We start from the raw sequence: 19,463 nt of genomic DNA on the forward strand, positions 1-19,463 counted from the left end.
AATCACCTCCGTCCTCACGCCCCATCCCCACCTCAGCCCAGAATCTCCAATTAAGAGCGGAGAGCTAATTAGAGCGAGTGGATCCAGGATCAGTTGAGCGCGGCTCTCCGTCTGGGAGCTGCAGGAACGAACCAGTCAGGCTGCTGGGCCGAGACGATGTCCAGTCACTGACTCTGGGTGGTTCCTCACATCTGAGATAAAACATGCTTAAATAGACTTATAATAATAATAATAATAATAATAATAATAATAATAATAATAATAATAATAATAATAATAATAATAATAAAGTCAAAACAAAAAACTTAAATGGGCATAAATTATTTCACGGATCTGGTTAAAAAAATAAAACAAAAAGAGAAAGAGAAAAATGTTTTAAAAATGTTATTTTTAGATTAAACCCTGTGCAGGTTGTTTAATTTTTAATCTTTGACGTTTTCTAATGTAACAAGTTATTTTAGCTTAAATTTCATTATAATTTCTTCCTTAATTTTCTCGTAAATAACTGGACGGCGGCTTAGAGGCCCATTTAGGAGGAAAAGCTGCTTTGACAACTTCTTAAAACATCAGCCTGCATGGGAAGTGACGTCAAATTCTACAAAGTAGAAAGTGATGTTGAGAGAAAATGAACAACTTCTTGATGAAATCCGACTTGCCAAATTAATAAGCCGCTGTTTTACTCTGACTGTAGACACCAACACGACATACATAAAACCGTTGTTTTCATTAACTATTGTATCTGTTTAATTTATAAATTATTAAATCAAATCGAAAACTAATAAAGCTTCACATTTATGCTTTGATAGAGGAAAAACTACGTGAGCAGCACTTTCTACTCCACACCAGCCTCAAGGGAAGTGATGCAGAAACCTGGAAAGCATCAAGTGGAAACTAGTTAAGGTTGGTAGAGAGAACTTTTACAACTTCGGGAATAAAATCCGAGGTGATCCATCTGTTGCGCAGAATTAAAATTGTATTTCACACTTATTTCAAGAAGACAAAACAAAATGAGGAAAAATCAAGAATGGTTCAGCGCTTTCAACGGGAGACCTTACAAGTTGCGCACAGATCGCTTTGGAGAGGCTGAGGTAGAGAGTTATGAATAAAGGTCCCAGCAGACTGCAGACATGCACAGAGAGAAAGAGAGAGAGAGAGAGAGAGAGAGAGAGAGAGAGAGAGAGAGAGAGAGAGAGAGAGAGAGAGAGAGAGAGAGAGAGAGAGAGAGAGAGAGTTTTCAAGCCCCAGCTGCGGACAGTGCGCACCGCCGCTGCTGCTGCTGCCTCATGCTCTCTCAGAGCTGCTTCTTTCTCGGTGAAATTAGACAGCTGAACTGTTCCGAGACCCGGACAGGCAGAACCAATGAACACAAGCGCTGCGTCGTGACGCAACAGGGCCCGTAGATAAGGAGCGGAGGGTTCTACCGGGACCTTAAACGGAGGACCGGCGGGTTTGGGGGTTCAGCGGACAGTCAGTGAGCGTAAAGCCAGCTCCTCCTCCTCCTCCTCCTCCTCCTCCTCCTCCGCTGCCGTTACGCACACGCATCTTCAGGCATGAGCCCAAACAAGAACTAAACAGGCTGCACAACGGAAAGTGCTGCCCACAGATCACCGACGGGACTTTATCACGCAGAGGCCACGTGTTTTTTTTTTTTTGTTTTGTTTGTTTTTTAAATTACTAGTGTTTCTTTTAATTTTTGTCTGTGACTTGGGCAAGTAGTTTCCATCAGCTGCTGTGAGAATCAACTTGGACTGTTGATCCCGCAGGAGGAGAATCATTCCTCCCAACCTTTTTTCTTCATTGTTGTATTTTTTGTGTTATCCTGTATAAGTTGCTGCCCAGAGACACACAGAATAACCCGGATGGTTGTGCCAGTGCCCCTCCACAGAGCCAACATCCGAAAACATTCCTCCCATCAAGGAGGAGGCTGAGAGCGGTGCATCGGGAGCTTCCGTACTTGGTACGTTTACTCCCAACAAATGGATCAGAAAATATAGAAGAAGCAGTTTGTGAAAGCAAAAATAATTTAAAAAAAAATCTTCATGAAATTTTTTTTTTTTTTTTTAAACTCGGAATCCACGCGGCTGTTAATGAATTAGTCAGAGCTTATTAATAATGAGAACTGCAGAGATTCGGATGATCGTTGCCATTGGCAGATGAGACGTAGTGTGGAGAACACGTGTCCAATTTTTCCTTCTTTTTTTTTTCCTTTCCATTTTTTTTTTTTTTAATCCCTGAACTGGATTTCTTACTTGTCATCGGCAGCGAGGAAAAGCCCGAAAACTGAGCGTCGCCACTGCGTTCCGGCGCAGGCTCTGCGCCTCTGATGGACATCTTGGCTTGCAGATCCGAAGAGAACAGTTACAACATCCTCCCCTCTGCGGCAACGATGCTTTTCCATGGCCTCCCCGGGGGCGATGTGCACGGTGTGGTGGAGGAAATGGAGCGGAGAGGAAAGGGCGAGTCGGCGGCCATCAGCTCGGCCATCGATATGGGAGAATCGGAGACGGTAGGATACTTTTCTTGTCTCCTTTCTTCGGCCTTCTCTCTCTGCTGCTCTCAGTGTCGGCAGCATGGCCGCTTGTAAACATGTGACAGAGGCTGTGCTCTTGTTCCGCCTTCCACTGATTTGAATCATTGTAGAAGAAAACCAGAGTAAGCAACTGTTGAAGATTTTCATTGTCCCTAAAATACTGCTGATTCTGCGGCTTGGAAACTTGGTTTAGTCGCAGTAAAATGTCAAAAATAAATCAGGCCGCAGTTTATAAAGTTCTAAGAAAATTTAAGGAAATTATTCAATAAAAACGACAACAAAAATACTGTCTTTTGACTATGTCAATGAGCTTCAGATATCGTACATTGTAATATCAAATTGGTTCAAATTTGCTAATTAAAAAAAATACACACACACACTTTATATATATATATATATATATATATATATATATATATATATAATTATTTTTTATTTATCTTTTATTTATATTTTCATCGTTTTGCTTTCTGCTCGAAGTAACGGAGGTTCTGGCTCTTAACAGCAGGAAAGTTTTCTATGTTCCTGTTGTACTTTAAATCAAAGGAACACACCGGGCCAGAAATAAAAAATAAGTGCACCTTATTCCTGGAGGTGTGTACTGTCTCCGAGGCCCCTGAGCAAAAATAACATCCAACTCTAAAAACTTCTAGCAAACTAGCAGACGTTTATTTTGAAAAACAAAATATATTTCTGTGACTGCACGCCAAAAGAAATGGTCGAGTTATAAAGCAAATCTGCGTCAATCGAATCTATGTTTACATGTTAATATTATATATTATAATAATATATTAAATAATTCATCTGTGAAATAAAAAATGCACTTAATTGTAAGGGATAACTCAAAAATAAACATTTATGTATTATTGACAAGTCTCTTCCACTGAGGTTTCAATCATAGTTGATTTAATCTGCTAAACACGGAGAGACAAATAAACTTAATCCTGTGGCTTCCAAAATCCAAAATATTATATTTAATATTTCTAAATATATTTTTTGTATGTTTTCCCCATGTCCTCGTGCACATTGCAGGCCATGCCCTGCGTGACCAGCGAGCGCGTGGCTCTGTGCGCGGGCTGCGGCAGGAAGATCGCGGATCGCTACTACCTGCTGGCCGTGGACAAGCAGTGGCACATGCGCTGCCTCAAATGCTGCGAGTGTAAACTCAATCTGGAGTCCGAGCTCACCTGCTTCAGCAAGGACGGCAGCATCTACTGCAAGGAGGACTACTACAGGTAGGAGGGAGGGGGTCATGGAGAGAGAGCGCCGAGTTTAGAGCAAGAAAGCTTAGAAAGAGCTGCATGTGCTTGATTTGCTTGATGCTTTTTAGTGTTAATTATAGTCAATTTAGTGTTCGAGTGGCGGGTCATCAACACGCTGCAGAGGGGAATATACCAGTCAGTGCATGTCTGCAGAATTTGACACTGACTCAAACTCTGCTGATCTCTCTCTTTGTGAAAGTTAAAATTAAGTGACGCGAAAACGAAATAAAATTTTAAAAAAAATCGAACTGCTTGGAAATTAAAACTGGGTCAATTTGGGGAGACAAAAATGACTAGAAATTATAAACGCGATTGTTTTGAAAGCTCCGCTGAGACATTCACTCAGAATATTTCAGAGCAGATCAGGTGAAGAGTTCTTAAAAAATACGAGAAGGCTGCAGTTTATTATTAATGAGGGACCCATTCGGAAGTGACGATGTGTGAGAACATCACGGATAAATCTGAATTAAATTTATATTAGCAAAAACTTGACTCGATTCTAACTTTGCAGTTTATGTTGAGAATTCCTCCCGGCTGGGAGTTGGGGTCACGGGGGTCACCGGGGTCGCGTTCTGCCGCTCATGGACTCTGTTTTGTCCGCAGAAGATTTTCAGTGCAGAGGTGCGCGCGCTGCCACCTGGGCATCTCTGCCTCGGAGATGGTGATGCGCGCGCGGGACCTGGTCTACCACCTGAACTGCTTCACGTGCACCACGTGCAGCAAGATGCTGACCACCGGGGACCACTTCGGCATGAAGGACAGCCTGGTGTACTGCCGCCTGCACTTTGAGACTCTCATTCAGGGAGAATACCAGACTCACTTTAACCACGCGGACGTTGTAGCGCACAAGGGCCTGGGCCCGGCCAACGCGCTGGGACTATCCTACTTTAACGGCGTGGGCACGGTGCAGAAGGGCCGGCCCAGGAAGAGGAAGAGCCCGGGGCCTGGGGCCGAGCTGGCTGCATACAACGCGGGTAAGAAAACAGTCTGCGAAATGTTTGTGTGGGCATGAAGAGGGGAGACCACTGATTTTTCTTTCTTTCTTCTTTTTTTTGTCTTTACTACACTATTAATGCTTTAACTTTCAGAACTAAAACGCAGAGATAAACATAAGACTTGACTCAATAATAATAATAATAATAATAATAATAATAATAATAATAATAATATAGAAATAATAACAAAAAAAACATTCATACAGTTTAACACTTCCAAAAATAATTTGCAAGTGTTAAACTATTTTGGAATAAAGTATAAGTGGTTATTTTTTTTCTACAGAGCTGAAAGCATAAAACCTCAAATTTAATTTAAAATAACTAATACAACCACTTGTCCTGCGGTTTAAATGACCACCTCGTGCCCTTTTCACTGAATATAGGAAGTGATGCATGTTCCAATAACCCTCCAGATTAATGTAAAAAAATAAAATATAATAAACTGACAAAAACCACTGTGCATGCCTGTCCCTCTGCATGAAATCTAAATAAAAAATAATTAAAAGTTGGGTCCAAGTGTGCAGACAAAAAAGACAAATCCTTGATCTATATTTGTGGAGAAAAGCGCAGAGAAATATATTTTTATTTAGTTGCTTTTTGCAGTTTGACATAATTGGTCAATTTGAGTATTAAAATTATTTTACAAGTAAAACCTTGGCATGTTCAACTTTTTCATCAGTTAATCAATCAGTTAAATCTCAGCAAATGTTTAGTTTCTGTGTTGTCCTTTTTGCCGCCATACATATGCATTCTGTTCAGGTGTTTTTGTTTTAATTATATTTCTATTTTTTCCCTTTGATTCCTTCTTTTGCATTTGCCCTTTTCCACATGTCAGACTCTATCCAAATCTACAGACCCTAACAATCCCCCTTCTCCTAAACCGTTCCCAACCACACACACTCACACACTAAACACACCCACTTCTGGAGCCTCTTTGCATTGGGCCAAGGCCAGTATGGGTGTGTAGCAGCCAGATCGATGTGATTTGATGGGTTACTCACTGGAAGAGAGAGCAGGCAGCATGCTAACCTCATAACAGCAGCGTTTTCTGGTGTCTCTTATATCTTCAGAACATGTGTAACATTTGTGTCAAGATCTGGAGTTAGACAAAACAAAACTACAGCATTAATGACATGTTTTTTATTACTATTTTAATTTTGCTCTTTGAGTACATAAGGAGTTTTAACATTACAGCCAGTTTTAGTTAAAAAAGCTGCAACAAGTGGACAGAGTTTTCTCCTGCTTTGGAAGCAGCAGCTGTTTTTATTGTGTCTGTGTATTTCTGCTCCATTAAAAAAAAAAAAAAAAAACAATCATTAAGCTACTCACACAACAAATCAAACCTGTTTAACTTTGGAGCAAACTTGTGCTATAAGAAGATGACTGAGGAGCAATGAGAAAGAAGAAGTAGTGCGCCCTCTCCTGTTTCCTACTAGAAACAGCAGCAAAGCTTAACCTGACTAACCCTAATATGGGGGTTACCCCCCTCAGCGGGCCCCATCAGGTAGCATTGTCTCTGCATTCTGCTGCTGGACCATGAAGTTAGTAGAAAAACAGCATAAAGATGACTGTTTTTTTCCTCCCTTTTTTTTTGGTTCTGTTTTGTTTGTTAAAGCGCCTCAGCATATGCTTTGGCTGGAAAACAACATTTGTTCTGCCTGGTGCGTATGGGCTAATTAAGTAAAGTGTTATTCTGGTGCTTTTCACTCACTTCATATTCATCATTTACAACATTCCGATATTGAACTGTTATGCATGCGGCAACACCTTGAATATTGCCAAGAAATTTGCAGGCTGGGATGAATATACTGTATGTGTGCTGTTGTCTCAGTGGTTGCTGTGTGTTTGGGAGCGGGTGTGCTTGGCCAGGCTACGTTTTCACCTCTCTCCTGGATGAAGAGGCAGAGATACGAGGCACACTGGCCTGTGTGGCAAGGTGGGGAAGGTGAACGACAGCTGGAAGGGGCACGCTTTACATCAGACTCAAGTGATGAATCAGGGAAATAATAACAGCAAGAAATTGTAATTTTTATCATGCTAAAAATAAAGATAACATACTTTTTAATATTAGAGGCATAGAGATTTTTGAGATTTTTTTCATCTGATAGAGCAAGCACACGAATGTATGTACGACCCCTGTATATATATATATATATATATATATATATATATACAGAATATACCTTACAAATTTGGAATCTGTTCTTTTATTAGAAGTATTGATGCACTAAAAAGTTGCTTATGCACACCGAGGCTTGTATTATTTGATTACCAGGTTCATGTGAGATTTCAAACTCGATAAGGGTTTGGCATAAAAATGCTAAAGGGTCAAGCTAATAAGCAGCAGAGGAATAAAAACGATAATGACGATGCTGTTCAGCCGACTCAACCTGCCCTCTTACCCTTGTTCCCCACAGCTCTGAGCTGTAATGAGAATGACGGTGAGTCCATAGACCGGGACTCTCAGTACAGCTCCAGTCAGAAGACCAAGCGGATGCGAACATCCTTTAAGCACCACCAGCTGCGAACCATGAAGTCCTACTTCGCCATTAACCACAACCCGGACGCCAAGGACCTGAAGCAGCTTGCCCAGAAGACGGGCCTCACCAAGCGGGTCTTACAGGTAACCCTCGCAACCTCTCGCATCTTGGTTCACACGTTCTGTGACTGAACAGGGAAGGAAACATCACAAAGATGTGATTCACAAATACATAGCATCGTTCTATAAACTCTTGTTTGTTTTACAAAGTTGTGACTCTCTAAATCTCCCAGAAATACACACGTATGACAGGAAATATTGCCCTGAAGGAATTTTCTTTGAATAGACATAGAAAGACAGCATCGTCCTCCGTCTAAACAACGTGAATCTGGATAAGAGGTGAAAGACAAAGAGCGGTCGACCTGAAGAAAAACCAACTTTATCTGACGGGACCAACGCGCTAAAAAAGTTCATATTTTAACATTTTCCTGCACTAAATAAAAACGAGTGTCAGACCTTAAACAGCCATTGTATGTCGAATGTTTGGAGGGCAACACTGTCCGGAATCTAGAGACTCTGGTACATGGCACAATGGTGAGCTTTGTTAGCAAAATATTGTAGTCATGCCTGAAAGTTTAAATAAAACTCACCTAAAATGATAACTATGATAAAATGTTTAAACATTTTTGTAAATGAATAAAAACAGAAAACTTTGGAAGAAGTAGAAATCTGATCCCATCTGGTTTTAGTCACACTGATAAATGGGACAAACGGGACAGTCAGACTTTTCTCTGGCACTTGAAGGATTTGTTAAGGATTTGTGACTATAAAACTGAATTAGTCTTTGGTTAAAAGACTATAACTAAATTTAAGCACGTGTCAAAATGAACAAACAAACATAGGGCTATAAGAGAATCCCTTTAAACTAACTACAAATTCTTCTTTATTTCCATGGCAAATCAATATGTTATTACGTGATTGCTGCTAATCAGTTATTTCAGAATTTTTCTGAAAAAACAAACCAAACCAAACACTGAGCAAGAAAGAATGATCATAGAAATGCAAAAGATGTATTTACAGTTTTATTAATTAGGAAGGTGAAAGCTAATCGTGTGTCTACTTACACAGACTGAAGGCTCTGTCTCTGTTTCTGATTGTGATATAATGGTGACTGAAGGACAGGGAGGAAAATGTTCTTCAATAGAACACGACACAAGAAAGACGACACAAGAGGGTGTTTGATTTCCACTACGACATGTACTACATGTTATCTGGGGAACTGAGGAAGAAAGAAAAAAGAAAGAAACACAAACGAGTTGTGAATAAAATAAAAATGTGAAAAGGAAAAGGAATATATCCTACTGCCTTAATTAGAGCTTGTAGTCGTTTTGCTTTGATGCATTTTCCTGCCTGTTATTCCGGTTGAAGAGCCTCTCCTGCCACTCGGTTCCCAGGGCTCTGTCATGATTCTGTCGCTAACACGCTCCAACACTCGGCTCAGTGCTCAACTTTGTCTCACTCACTCACACACGCTGCTTTTTATTACAATTATTTTTTATTAATATGATATTACTACAAATAAATGGTGTAGAAAAACAATAATTGGTGGAGGCTGTTTTCAGTGCTGAGCTGGAGGCCAGTGTCGTTCCTGGGAATGCTCAGGAAAACGGCATAGCAAACATGAGACTAAGAACTGAAATCACAGCTGCTTTTATGCCCACACACTGTAGACGGGTCAATTAGAATTTCCTCACAGGATTGGCGAATAAAGGAAGCCATGGGCTCTGGGTTTTTATGTGCAAACATAAAAGAAGAGGCTGTATTTTTCCTGAGACTAGCCATGAAACGTAAAGGCTTTTTATAACTTTAGTACACAGCACAAGAGCAGCGCAGCTTTGTGTTTTTAAGCTTACTTTTATCCCGGACTCCAGTTAGACCATCAGCAAATAGGCTTTAAAAAGACAAAGAGATATTATGCTCACTGCTGGCTCCAATCAGAGGAAACGGAAACTTCCTCCACAGATCTTCTCGGAATTCTTTTACTTGTAGTTTTATTTTCTGAATGAATTAAGAAAGAAAAACACTGAAACTATAATAATGCATTCAGCAGTTTATAAATGCGCATAAAAATGATTCTGATGCATAGAATCAGTCATGGGAAATTTTCTCACCTGTTCAGCTTGTTTGGTGTGGCGGCTGTAATCATGACATTCTTTTGATTTGGGTTTCATAATTTTTTTTTAAAATAGTGTCCTATATGTTAAGAACAACAGAATTGCAGACATCGGTTTATTAGTTTATGTAAAATGTTTCTCTTCCGTCTCTGTCTCCCAAGATATGGAAGGTTCTTTTCTCAGAAAAAATGCTTTGCGATGTTTACACTGTTCCTTCTCACTCTCAGTTCTCTTTAGAGTTTAAAAAGCTTTCTGTACCGATGGCAGCAAAGCAGCAAGCCAGAAAACTAAAAGAGTGAGCTAAAGGCAATCACAGAATGAGACTGTGCCAAAGCTGTGTGTTGTGATACACACCGAAGTGGTTTCTAAATCCCATCCTTTCACTTCCTGTACCTGCCTAACCCTGTCCACGGTGGAGCGTTAGGAGGCTGGAGGAAGTGATGGGGTCGGTGCTGCCAGTCTAGATGCAGAAGACAGCACACACTCTGCGCAGGCCGCTAACCCTAACCCCTAACCCCTGACACACACACTGCCAAACCCCAGGGTGATTTAAAGTTTCCAGTCAAGCTAAGCGGAATTTGGGGAGAAACAAATCAGACGGAGAACATGGAGACTTCACGCCTGCCAGCTGAGATTTGAACCTAAGACCTTTTCAGTGTGACGCCACAGTTCTAACCATGAGGTCTTTGCTCTCTGTATTGAGATAAACTTAGTCATGTTGTAAAATCTTAGAGAAGCTCTTCTTTTTGATGAAAACTTGAAACATGCTGCTGTACTAACCAGACTTTTCTGATTGATACCGATTTCCATTGTTTTTAGGCCTGACCTCACAAATCAGATTCTGAAAAATATTTCCTTAGATCTACAGCCAGTTTTATTTTTTTAGTTCAACCAGTTGAGGAAAACATGTCTGATTCAAATTTCTGAGTGATTCACTAGTGAATCTTTACTTAAAGCCTTTTGTTGAATTGAAAATAGGACATTGTAGACCTGCTGCATTTTGTGAATTATGGTGGTTACTGCTACGTTTTTCCATACATGTTCTAATGCAAGCTCTGCATTTCTCAGGCTTGGGACTTTTCACATTGAATCTGTTTTAAATCCAAAGGGTGGCTGTCAGGGAGACCTGGTGTTTAAACAAATTAACTTTCTTCTTTTTGGTTTTGGAACAGACCGTTTTAAGTTGTTTTCATCTCTAAGCCAATGATTCCCTGACATGAACCTCACAGCACAGAAAGACTGCTGAAGGTATTATCCAACCATTGAAGTGGACTTTCATTTCTTCTCATTTTTAAAAGTAACCCGAGTCTTAATAAGTGCTTATTCATGCAAAACAGTCCTCAAAACGGAGAAACTTTAACATATCAAAAACAATATCAAGAAGAGTATTTTCTTCTTGGTATTGTTTTTGATATGTTATTCACACCAGGAGGGTGTGAATAAATACATTCTTGAAAAAAAGGAAGTAAAAACAGATAAATTGTAATTTAATTGATCTTTCTCTTAAATTGTTTTATTATATTTTGATATGTGTGTGTCTGATGCCTTCTCAGAAACAAACATTTTGATTTTCAATCTACATTTGCCAGGGCAAAGTATAATTCTATGTTTACTGTATATGTAACATAACAAACTGCTAATGCTTAGCAGTTTGTTATGTTTTTTCCAAATATAGTAACATATTTTCGAAATATAGTAGTAATATAACAGTGTTAATATTCCAGAACAGCTTCAATCAATCTACAGATAAATATAAAATCTGTGGTTTTTAATTTTATCAAATTCTGAAGGAGACCTGATGTAAATAAAAAAAATACACAAAAAACAATTGCCATAAAAAATCTATGTTCATTCTATCCTGTATAATAAAGTTGAATCATCCATCCATCCATCCATCCATCCATCCATCCATCCATCCATCCATCCATCCATCCATCCATCCATCCATCCATCCATCCATCCATCTTCTTAAACCCTTATCCCATTGGAGTCAGGAGGGTGCTGGTCTCCAGCTCTCAACGGGCGAGAGGTGGGGTCACCCTGGACAGGTCACCAGTCCATCGCATGGCAACACAGAGACAGACAGGACAAGCAACCATTCACACACACACACACACGCACACACACACACACACACACACACACACACACACACACACACACACACACACACACACACACACACACACACACACACACGCACACACACACACGCACACCCCCACACGCACGCACACACACACACACGCACACCCCCACACACGCGCACACACACACACGCACACCCCCACACACACGCACACCCCCACACACCCCCACACGCACGCACACACACACACACACACACACACACACGCACACCCCCACACACGCGCACACACCTAAAGAGAATTTAGAGAAACCTGACAGTCATGTTTTTGGAAGTTGAATTATTTTAGATTTTGAATCTGTAGCTGATCAAATGACTTGGAGTTCCCTTTGTAGGAAAATATTGTGGCGTTTAAATATTAGTAATGCTTGAGATTTTATTAAACCCCAGTGGAAGGTTTATTCTAGCTGCTATAAATATATAATGGTTCAAGCAGCAGTTATAAAATTAATTAATGTAATACTGTACTGCTAATATTTAGCTCTTGCGCAGTCTAAATGGTTGTGTAAGATGTACAATACAGAAATGTTTGGCGGTTGAGGCGGTAAATGAAATCCTGTTTAGGGCCTCAAGCCATCTTGGACTGACTGATTCAAGATTTCTTCTTTTTTTCTTCTTCTTCTTTTTTCTGAAGGTCTGGTTCCAAAACGCTCGGGCCAAGTTCAGGAGGAACCTGCTGCGGCAGGAAAGCACCGGGGTGGACAAGACATCCGACGGTTCCACGCTGCAGGGTGGGACGCCCTCAGGCCCGGCCTCTGAGATCTCCAACGCCTCCATGAGCCCCTCCAGCACCCCCACCACCCTCACAGACTTGACCAACCCCACCATGCCTACTGTCACTTCTGTACTCACGTCGGTGCCGGGCGGTATGGATGTCCACGAGTGCCGGAGCCCATCACAGACAACGCTGACCAGCCTCTTCTGATAATCAGAGCACTAGCCCCATCACCACCTCTCCCTGCACACTCAGACTTTTACCACATCCTTGCCCTCCTTCTGGATCTAAAACTGAGCACTGTTAACACCTTAGAACTTTAAAAGAATTAGAACCATGAAGGAAACAAAAGAACTCCATTAGAGACTATCTGCTTAGTGAGGCAACTGGGCCTCACTGATGGAATGGTTGTTGTTATTTTGATGTTGTCTTGTTGAGAACTGAGGAGAACCAATTAAAAATTTTCAATATTCACAAAGAGAGACTGCTGAGGAAAAATGTTTTCATTTTTTGGGGAATTTGTTTTTCAGGACAGTATTTATGTTGTAAAAGAGTCACTGTTAGAAGGACTGTAAAAGGTCTTTTTTTCATTGTTTGGAAATCTGAGATTAAAATACAGTTTCAAATATTCTATGACTGCCATGTGCCTTTAACTCCAATCAGCTCCACTTTTGTTGACTGAAGTCAGTCAAACCTGACTGTCTCTAGCAAAACTGGACGAGTTAAATGAGTTCTGTGTGTTTGTGGGCTTCCCGTTTTTTACATGTCTCAGAATAAATGCATAAATATTCCTGTCATCTGAAGAAAAATATACGCTGGAGGGAAATTGTTTAGGAAAGTAATATTTATTCAGAATTAATTCAATTTAAGGATGAAACTATAATCTGATAAAAGTGAATCAGAAACTATTCAGATCCTGTAGCTGTTAGAAGAAATATGATGCAAAATTGTAGACACTGAAACTGATCAGGACTGTTGCTAGATACATTTGTATGAATCGGATCCATATTTACAGGTGTTGCTTATTTAACAGAATCCAAGATACAAGAATATTAAGAATATTAGCTTTTAGGACATTAGACCTTAATGTTATTTGTTTTACTTCATTTGCTGGTGAAGTACTTACTTTGTAGTGGTTGCTGTAATTAAGTCAAAACATATCATGCTTTTATGGATTAGACTTTTAAGATCTTTTTCTAAGCATCATATGTAGAAACCACTATGTCAGCTGTTATGTTTTCTTCAGGTCAACCAGTTTGCTAGAGGTTGTTTGGACTTGTCCAAAAAATGCTGTGGCATTCATAATGTCAAACCTCATTAGCAACAAATAAACCACACAGATGCTACACAAGTTAAACTGAAATGCAGAAATGACCCAACCATCACATTACTGAATCTCATGCTAAATCATGCTGATGCTCTGTTTGTACTGCTGAAAATGTACTCAATTCTGTGTTATACAAATGATTCATTTGGCTCAACTGACAGACCAGCCAAACCTAGTTTTAGTTTTTGTGTCGCTAAGAAATATTTTACCACCTGAAGTAACTCTTAGATAGTTTATGGAACAATGAACTAACATCTGTAATCGATTAGGCAGTAACCGATAATCAAATAACAAGAAAACAAGTTGCTCACCTCTTCTGGAGCATGTCCTTACAGTCAACAGGAACGGTGTGATCTGTCCTGGACATGTAGTTGGTCCATTACTGCGTGAGCCAACACATCGCTAAGAGAGAGAAACAATGATACACACATCACTCATACTTAAAGGGATCTGTGATTAGCTCAATATGAGGCCTAAACATTTTGTAATTTTCCTTTTAACGAAAAAGTTATTTGTGAAATGTAAAAATCCAATTACTTCAAAAACATATATCCTTGTTATATTTTTCACAAGCCTGACCATTGCTTTCCTGTGCAATTCTGCTCAAAAATGATTCTTGTTTCCAGCAGAGTCTGGGTTTTCTCAGATTCTCCTCGAGCCAATCAACGAACAGCAGGACGAGTTGTGGTAAATTTTTTGCGCTGTTTTAGAATTGTAGTCTTCATATAGTTTTAGCAACGGCAGCAGAGAACTTGAACAAAACTATTCACTCTGTTTTGGGCACACTTCCAAATATTGAATTAATACTAACATCCGCTGCGCTGGGATCGGCACTTCTCTGTTTACAGTGGAGGATGGTTGTTTACAGCACAGGCAAGTAAGCTTCTTAACGTGGAACATTCATTACGGACAAATGTTAGAGATTGAGTAAAATTTTTAACTTCAGTCACCTCCTGCAGGAAGCAATTGTTTCTTAACAGCCGAGAGCCCAGACCCTCTGGACAAAGCAAAGTGAACCACAATGGACTGTTTTTTTATCAGGCTTATGTTTCACCTGTAGATGTCTCCATTTTATCACCTGCACAATGCATGAGGCCGCCTGACAGGGCAGTCTACCAAACATCTGGATTAAGGCACACAGCCTCAAATTTTTATATGCCGCTATACACAAGATATCTGTTCAAACTAACAAACTTTTACTATATTATACAGAGTTAACATCATTAGCAGGAGCTAACACTATTAGCAGAAATCAAAACAAATTGGAAAATAACAAATGGATGTTTAAAGTGACAATAAAGCATCTTTAAGTCCTTGTAACACACCACTCTAATAAAGTTGAGGCAGTATTTCATCCCAATGCTAACTATAAACAACACGAGTTGTTATTTATAGTTGTGCTATCAGCTCCAGCGTACCTTCTCCTTCTGGATTGGCATTTTAAAGCAGCAGCTGCACAAACACCAGCTTTTTTATCCTACTCTCTCTTCATCTGTTGGATCATTTTTTTTCCCCCTCATCATTCCTGTACTGCCGGATATTTCAACGCTCCTGTTCATATTGGAAGGGCTGAACATCATTCACTGAACAAAACCTGCTGCTCTGGACGGACAGAGCAAACGCCTTTGCAACTCACAGATGTCGTCTATTCTGGATAAATAGCAACATTAGCAACCTTGAAACATCCATATGACAATATTTTATTTCAATTTATAAAAATGAAACAACTTACAGTATTTTTGCTGTAGTGTTTTTACATCTGATCTTTTGTTAAAACTAATTGTGGACCCTTTAAGGGTTCCTGTCTTAAACTAGAACTACAGCATTCTTAGCTCCAGTTTCTGCCTCTATGAACATCAATTCAGAAACAGAAAAACTGGGATCTCATCATCAAATCCTTTCTGATTCAGAGAAAATAATCATGTTTGGCAGAAGGAAGATATCAGGCCCAATGTTTAAAACAACACAATTTTCATTGCGTTGCCTAATTTAAGTCTGTAGGTATGAGAAGAATGAGTTTCAACATTAACACAATATCATATGAGAATTATTTTTTAACATTTTGTGTGTTTTGTTGAAATATTTTATCAACAGGTAGGAAGGTTAACGATAATAGAATGCCGCAAACTTACCTCTGTCTGTCAAAGCTACATTTTCTTGCTATCAGCATATGACTTCGTCCAATAATTACTATTATGCTAGTTATTTTATATTGGAAAGAAAACATTTAATATTCTATTAGTAAAAGCAAGGACTCATTTTTCCGATTAAAGGGACCCTAAATTAAGACGAGAATTAAAACTGCGATATGAGGACCAGTCACACCTAGAATGATTCATTTAAATGTGGATGTTTAGAGGCAATTTAAACAACCTTTGTTCTATGAAATATTTTCTCCACTTAGAATAAAGATTTTATTTTCCCCATAATTAGGATTAAAATATCTTTTGTTTTCATGTCTTGTTATATCATTACACCCCTACTTGCAGAAGAAGCAATAAACAAGTGAAGTCTTTAATTTAAAACTGATTTTTTTTTAACTAAGACGGCCATTTTAAGACCTGTGTTTGAAGGTTTGCTTGGATAAAAATGGTCTCTGCTCTGTGAAGGTGGATCGAACATTGACTGAAATAGTTCTTTGCAGTGTTGTCATAAGGAACTGATGTTTTATCATTAATATTTAGCAGCACTTCCTGGTGCCTTGTGCTATACTAAATTTTATGCAATTTTATTGAAAATAAATGAAGTTATCACCAGGTTCTAATTTTAGGTTAATACAGTCCAACATGACAAAAATATACAACTAATTACAATTAAGGTCTTAGCTAATGTGCAGATGTAGTGTGTCAAAACCCCCAAGACCTTCTTGAAGAATTGACCAGATCATGTTAATTAAATCAAGGATTTTTGAACTGATCATCTGCAACTGCAAACACCTCTGTATCAGCCAGAGTTTGGCCAGTCTTCAGGTCTGGAACATGCTCCTGTTGACACCCAGCAATGGCAGAAAGACATTAGCAAAGACCTTCAAAAAGCAAATGATGGTGCCCATCAAACTTTAGAGGGTAATAAAATAATTTGGAAACAATTCTGAGTCATCCTGTGGTCAGAAGGATGACTCAGGAAGCAACTTCTCAAGAATAACTACCGGTCCTCTCAGGATTGGAAGACTCAACATATTTTCATCTGGGGTCAGAATGTGAGGAGCTCAGAGAAACAGCAGAAAACCTTTTAGAACCTTCTCAGTGTGTAGTACAATCAGGAAATGGATGAACAACACAGCAGGCTTAATTATTTGGAAAAAAACCAAGAAAGAATCTAGTACAATTAAAAAGAAAAACAGAGCAATGCTGAGGCCAGTAAATTTGAGCAATTTGGCAAGAATTAAAACAACAAAAATCAGTAGGAAGACATAAACTAGTGTGAAGGCATAAGTCCATTTAAATGAATTTGGACGTGGTTGAATAGTTAATTTTTCTCACAATTTAGTTCAAAAAGTACAACTCATTACAGAGAATTAATGCACATATATTCTGAGTTTCTGCCAGTTAATTTTGTGGTTTACAGCTAACTGAAATGCCCAAATTCTGTTTAGCAGGCAATTTGAGAACTACATGAATACAAGAAGAATAAGGATATTAACCCATCAAAGTTCTGTACATGCAGAACCGCAATCATGGTGAAAACTGCTGGTTTGATGGTTGTCCAGCAAACAGCCATTGACACAGTTCACAAAGGAGGAGAAGTACGAAACGTCACAGTAAAGCGGTGGGCTGGTTGTACAAGTTCTCTATCCAAGCACATCAGTGGAAGGAAACAGGGATGAAAGCAGCTTTCAGACTATCATGTTGAAAAACATTCAAAAGTGAGCGGGAGCATTACAAAGTAGCTGGAGTCACAGCTTTAAGACCAACCACACACACGTATCCAGAACACACACTACCACTGCAACATTCATTGTTTTAAGTCACTGCTGAACCAGAGAAGAAAAAGATCTGAGCTACTGCTCAGTACTTCAGTATGGAGAACCAAAGTAGACTAAGTTTATCTAATAAATACACAGTGTTGCATGAAATAAACAATTGTTTATATAAATGCATAAATAATTTGTTTAATAGAAATTAATGTACACGTAAAGATTGATTATAGACGATAATGCACATAACTGATTCAATTATTTTATGGTTCTTGTTCCTGCAGTGGGACATGTAATGATTTTATCTGTCAAACTCACTTATCAAAGTTGAGAGTCAGCGCTGTGGGTGGGGCTTACACCGATATGTTCATTAGAGAACCAGTTTAGCCTGGTTCTCTAATGATCATGGCGGCCATTGTAATGAAAGCTTGTCAGGCCTGTCCTGCGAGCTCGTTGGACAGATTTTACAATTAGACAACCTAAAGCAGGAGATTGTCATCCAGATTATATGGAGGACTGACTGTAACGCTGGTGGAGTTGCGTTGTTATCGAAATCACTTTCATTTGTTCAGCAAAGAGATATTACATGTATGCTGTTATTATTAGAATGTCATAAAAAAAAACCATCCCAACCATTTGTAAGACAATAAATTGATAAGTTGATAAAGTGCCTTGAGGTTCTTCAGTAAAGTGTGTATTAGAAATAAATTATTCTATAAAAAGTCAAGTGTTTTTTTTATTTTTATCCGTATCTATTACACAAATGAAACATATCCTTATTTATTATACACATAAAACATGTAACTACACATAATTTCCCTTTAGCTTGTTTTGCAGTCTATTTTATTTATTTATTTTATTTATTCACCATTTGCATTAGTTCAATAAAAGGCTAAATAATCTAGAGTGTTGTCAACAGGAAGACGAGAGCCACAGATCCAACAGTATCCATTGTTGTAGATCTGACACTGTACAGATCATGGACACATTTCAGGAAGCCCATATTTTTGCATTTTAAATCTTTTTTTTTTTTACTGGTCTCTTATGTAACATTTCATATTGTGAGAAAAATTATTTTGTCTTTTCATCATCTGTAAGCCACAATCATCAAGGATAACAGAAATGGAGTTTTATCATCACTACATGTGAGTTTCATTGAATTATTGAGCTATATCAACTTTTCAGTGTTATTCTACACAATTGAGCTGCACCTGGATTTGGTTATACTTATGTTCTCAGTTCCTCCGGTCAGCTGAACAGAAACTGGTAGAAAGTCTAGGAGGAATCTCAGAGGGAGCAGGGCCGTCTGACTGCTGCCCCTCAGCTGGGGAAGAAACTACCTGCACTTTAGAAAGGCTCCTTCACTGCCTGCCTTTAAGACTCACCATAAAACACATTTTTATTCTTGGCTTCCAACATCAGCAACACTTTGTTTATCCTTGCTTGTTTTAATTGGTCCCATTGTATCTAGTCTTTGATGGTTCTTATCTCATAATTGTACAGTGTTTTTTTTTATGTTTGCAGGTATGTGCAGCATTTTGTTTGAGCCATGATTGTTTTAAAGTGTTTTATGAAGTAGCTGTGGAGTGGTGGAGTACAGAAGTGCGTTAGAGAAAGCGTCATATATCCAGTTAAAAAAAAAAAAAAAGATAAAAACATGTTACACTTTCAGGCTCGGTGGTGGAGGAATAGTGATCTGGGCTTGTTTGGCAGTCACATTGTCAATCAAGCAAATTCAGCAGCAGCTTTTCAAGAGTCAGATCATCTGATAGTTCAGAGTTTTTTGACCAGAAATAAGCTTTGCAAAACAACAACGATCAAAACACTGAAAACACTGCAGCTAATCAACAAAAAGACTAAAAGTAAGGAGTTCAGGGATTTTAGGATGTATGTCAGTTTCATCTGACTGCAGAAAC

General features: G+C 39.0%; 1 protein-coding gene across 3 annotated transcripts; it reads left to right on the top strand.

The window, feature by feature from the left end:
• Positions 1–716: 716 nt before the first annotated feature.
• On the top strand, positions 717–12,932 carry lhx2b (LIM homeobox 2b). Of its 3 annotated transcripts, XM_081611236.1 has the most exons (6): positions 718–1,957; positions 2,263–2,506; positions 3,563–3,765; positions 4,396–4,766; positions 7,205–7,410; positions 12,224–12,932. In XM_081611236.1, the coding sequence occupies exons 2-6, from the start codon at positions 2,324–2,326 to the stop codon at positions 12,512–12,514; spliced, it is 1,254 nt and encodes a 417-aa protein (XP_081467362.1). In that variant the 5' UTR covers positions 718–1,957; positions 2,263–2,323; the 3' UTR covers positions 12,515–12,932. The 3 variants fall into 3 exon arrangements, with proteins under 3 accessions (XP_081467363.1, XP_081467362.1, XP_081467361.1); XM_081611237.1 differs by having other exon boundaries at positions 717–2,506; positions 4,399–4,766; XM_081611235.1 differs by having other exon boundaries at positions 718–2,506.
• Positions 12,933–19,463: the final 6,531 nt, after the last annotated feature.

The sequence above is a fragment of the Poecilia reticulata genome, chromosome 9, assembly GCF_904066995.2.
Source record: "Poecilia reticulata chromosome 9, P_reticulata-male-v2, whole genome shotgun sequence".
Lineage (NCBI taxonomy): Eukaryota > Metazoa > Chordata > Actinopteri > Cyprinodontiformes > Poeciliidae > Poecilia > Poecilia reticulata.

What these genes read in the sequence shown, in the direction of transcription:
- lhx2b (XM_081611235.1), top strand. Translation starts at nt 2,324, where the DNA reads ATGGACATCTTGGCTTGCAGATCCGAAGAGAACAGTTACAACATCCTC. An exon ending in GCTGGCTGCATACAACGCGG is followed by an intron (nt 4,767 to 7,204) that starts GTAAGAAAACAG and finishes TGTTCCCCACAG; the next exon opens with CTCTGAGCTGTAATGAGAAT. An exon ending in TCACCAAGCGGGTCTTACAG is followed by an intron (nt 7,411 to 12,223) that starts GTAACCCTCGCA and finishes TTTTTTCTGAAG; the next exon opens with GTCTGGTTCCAAAACGCTCG.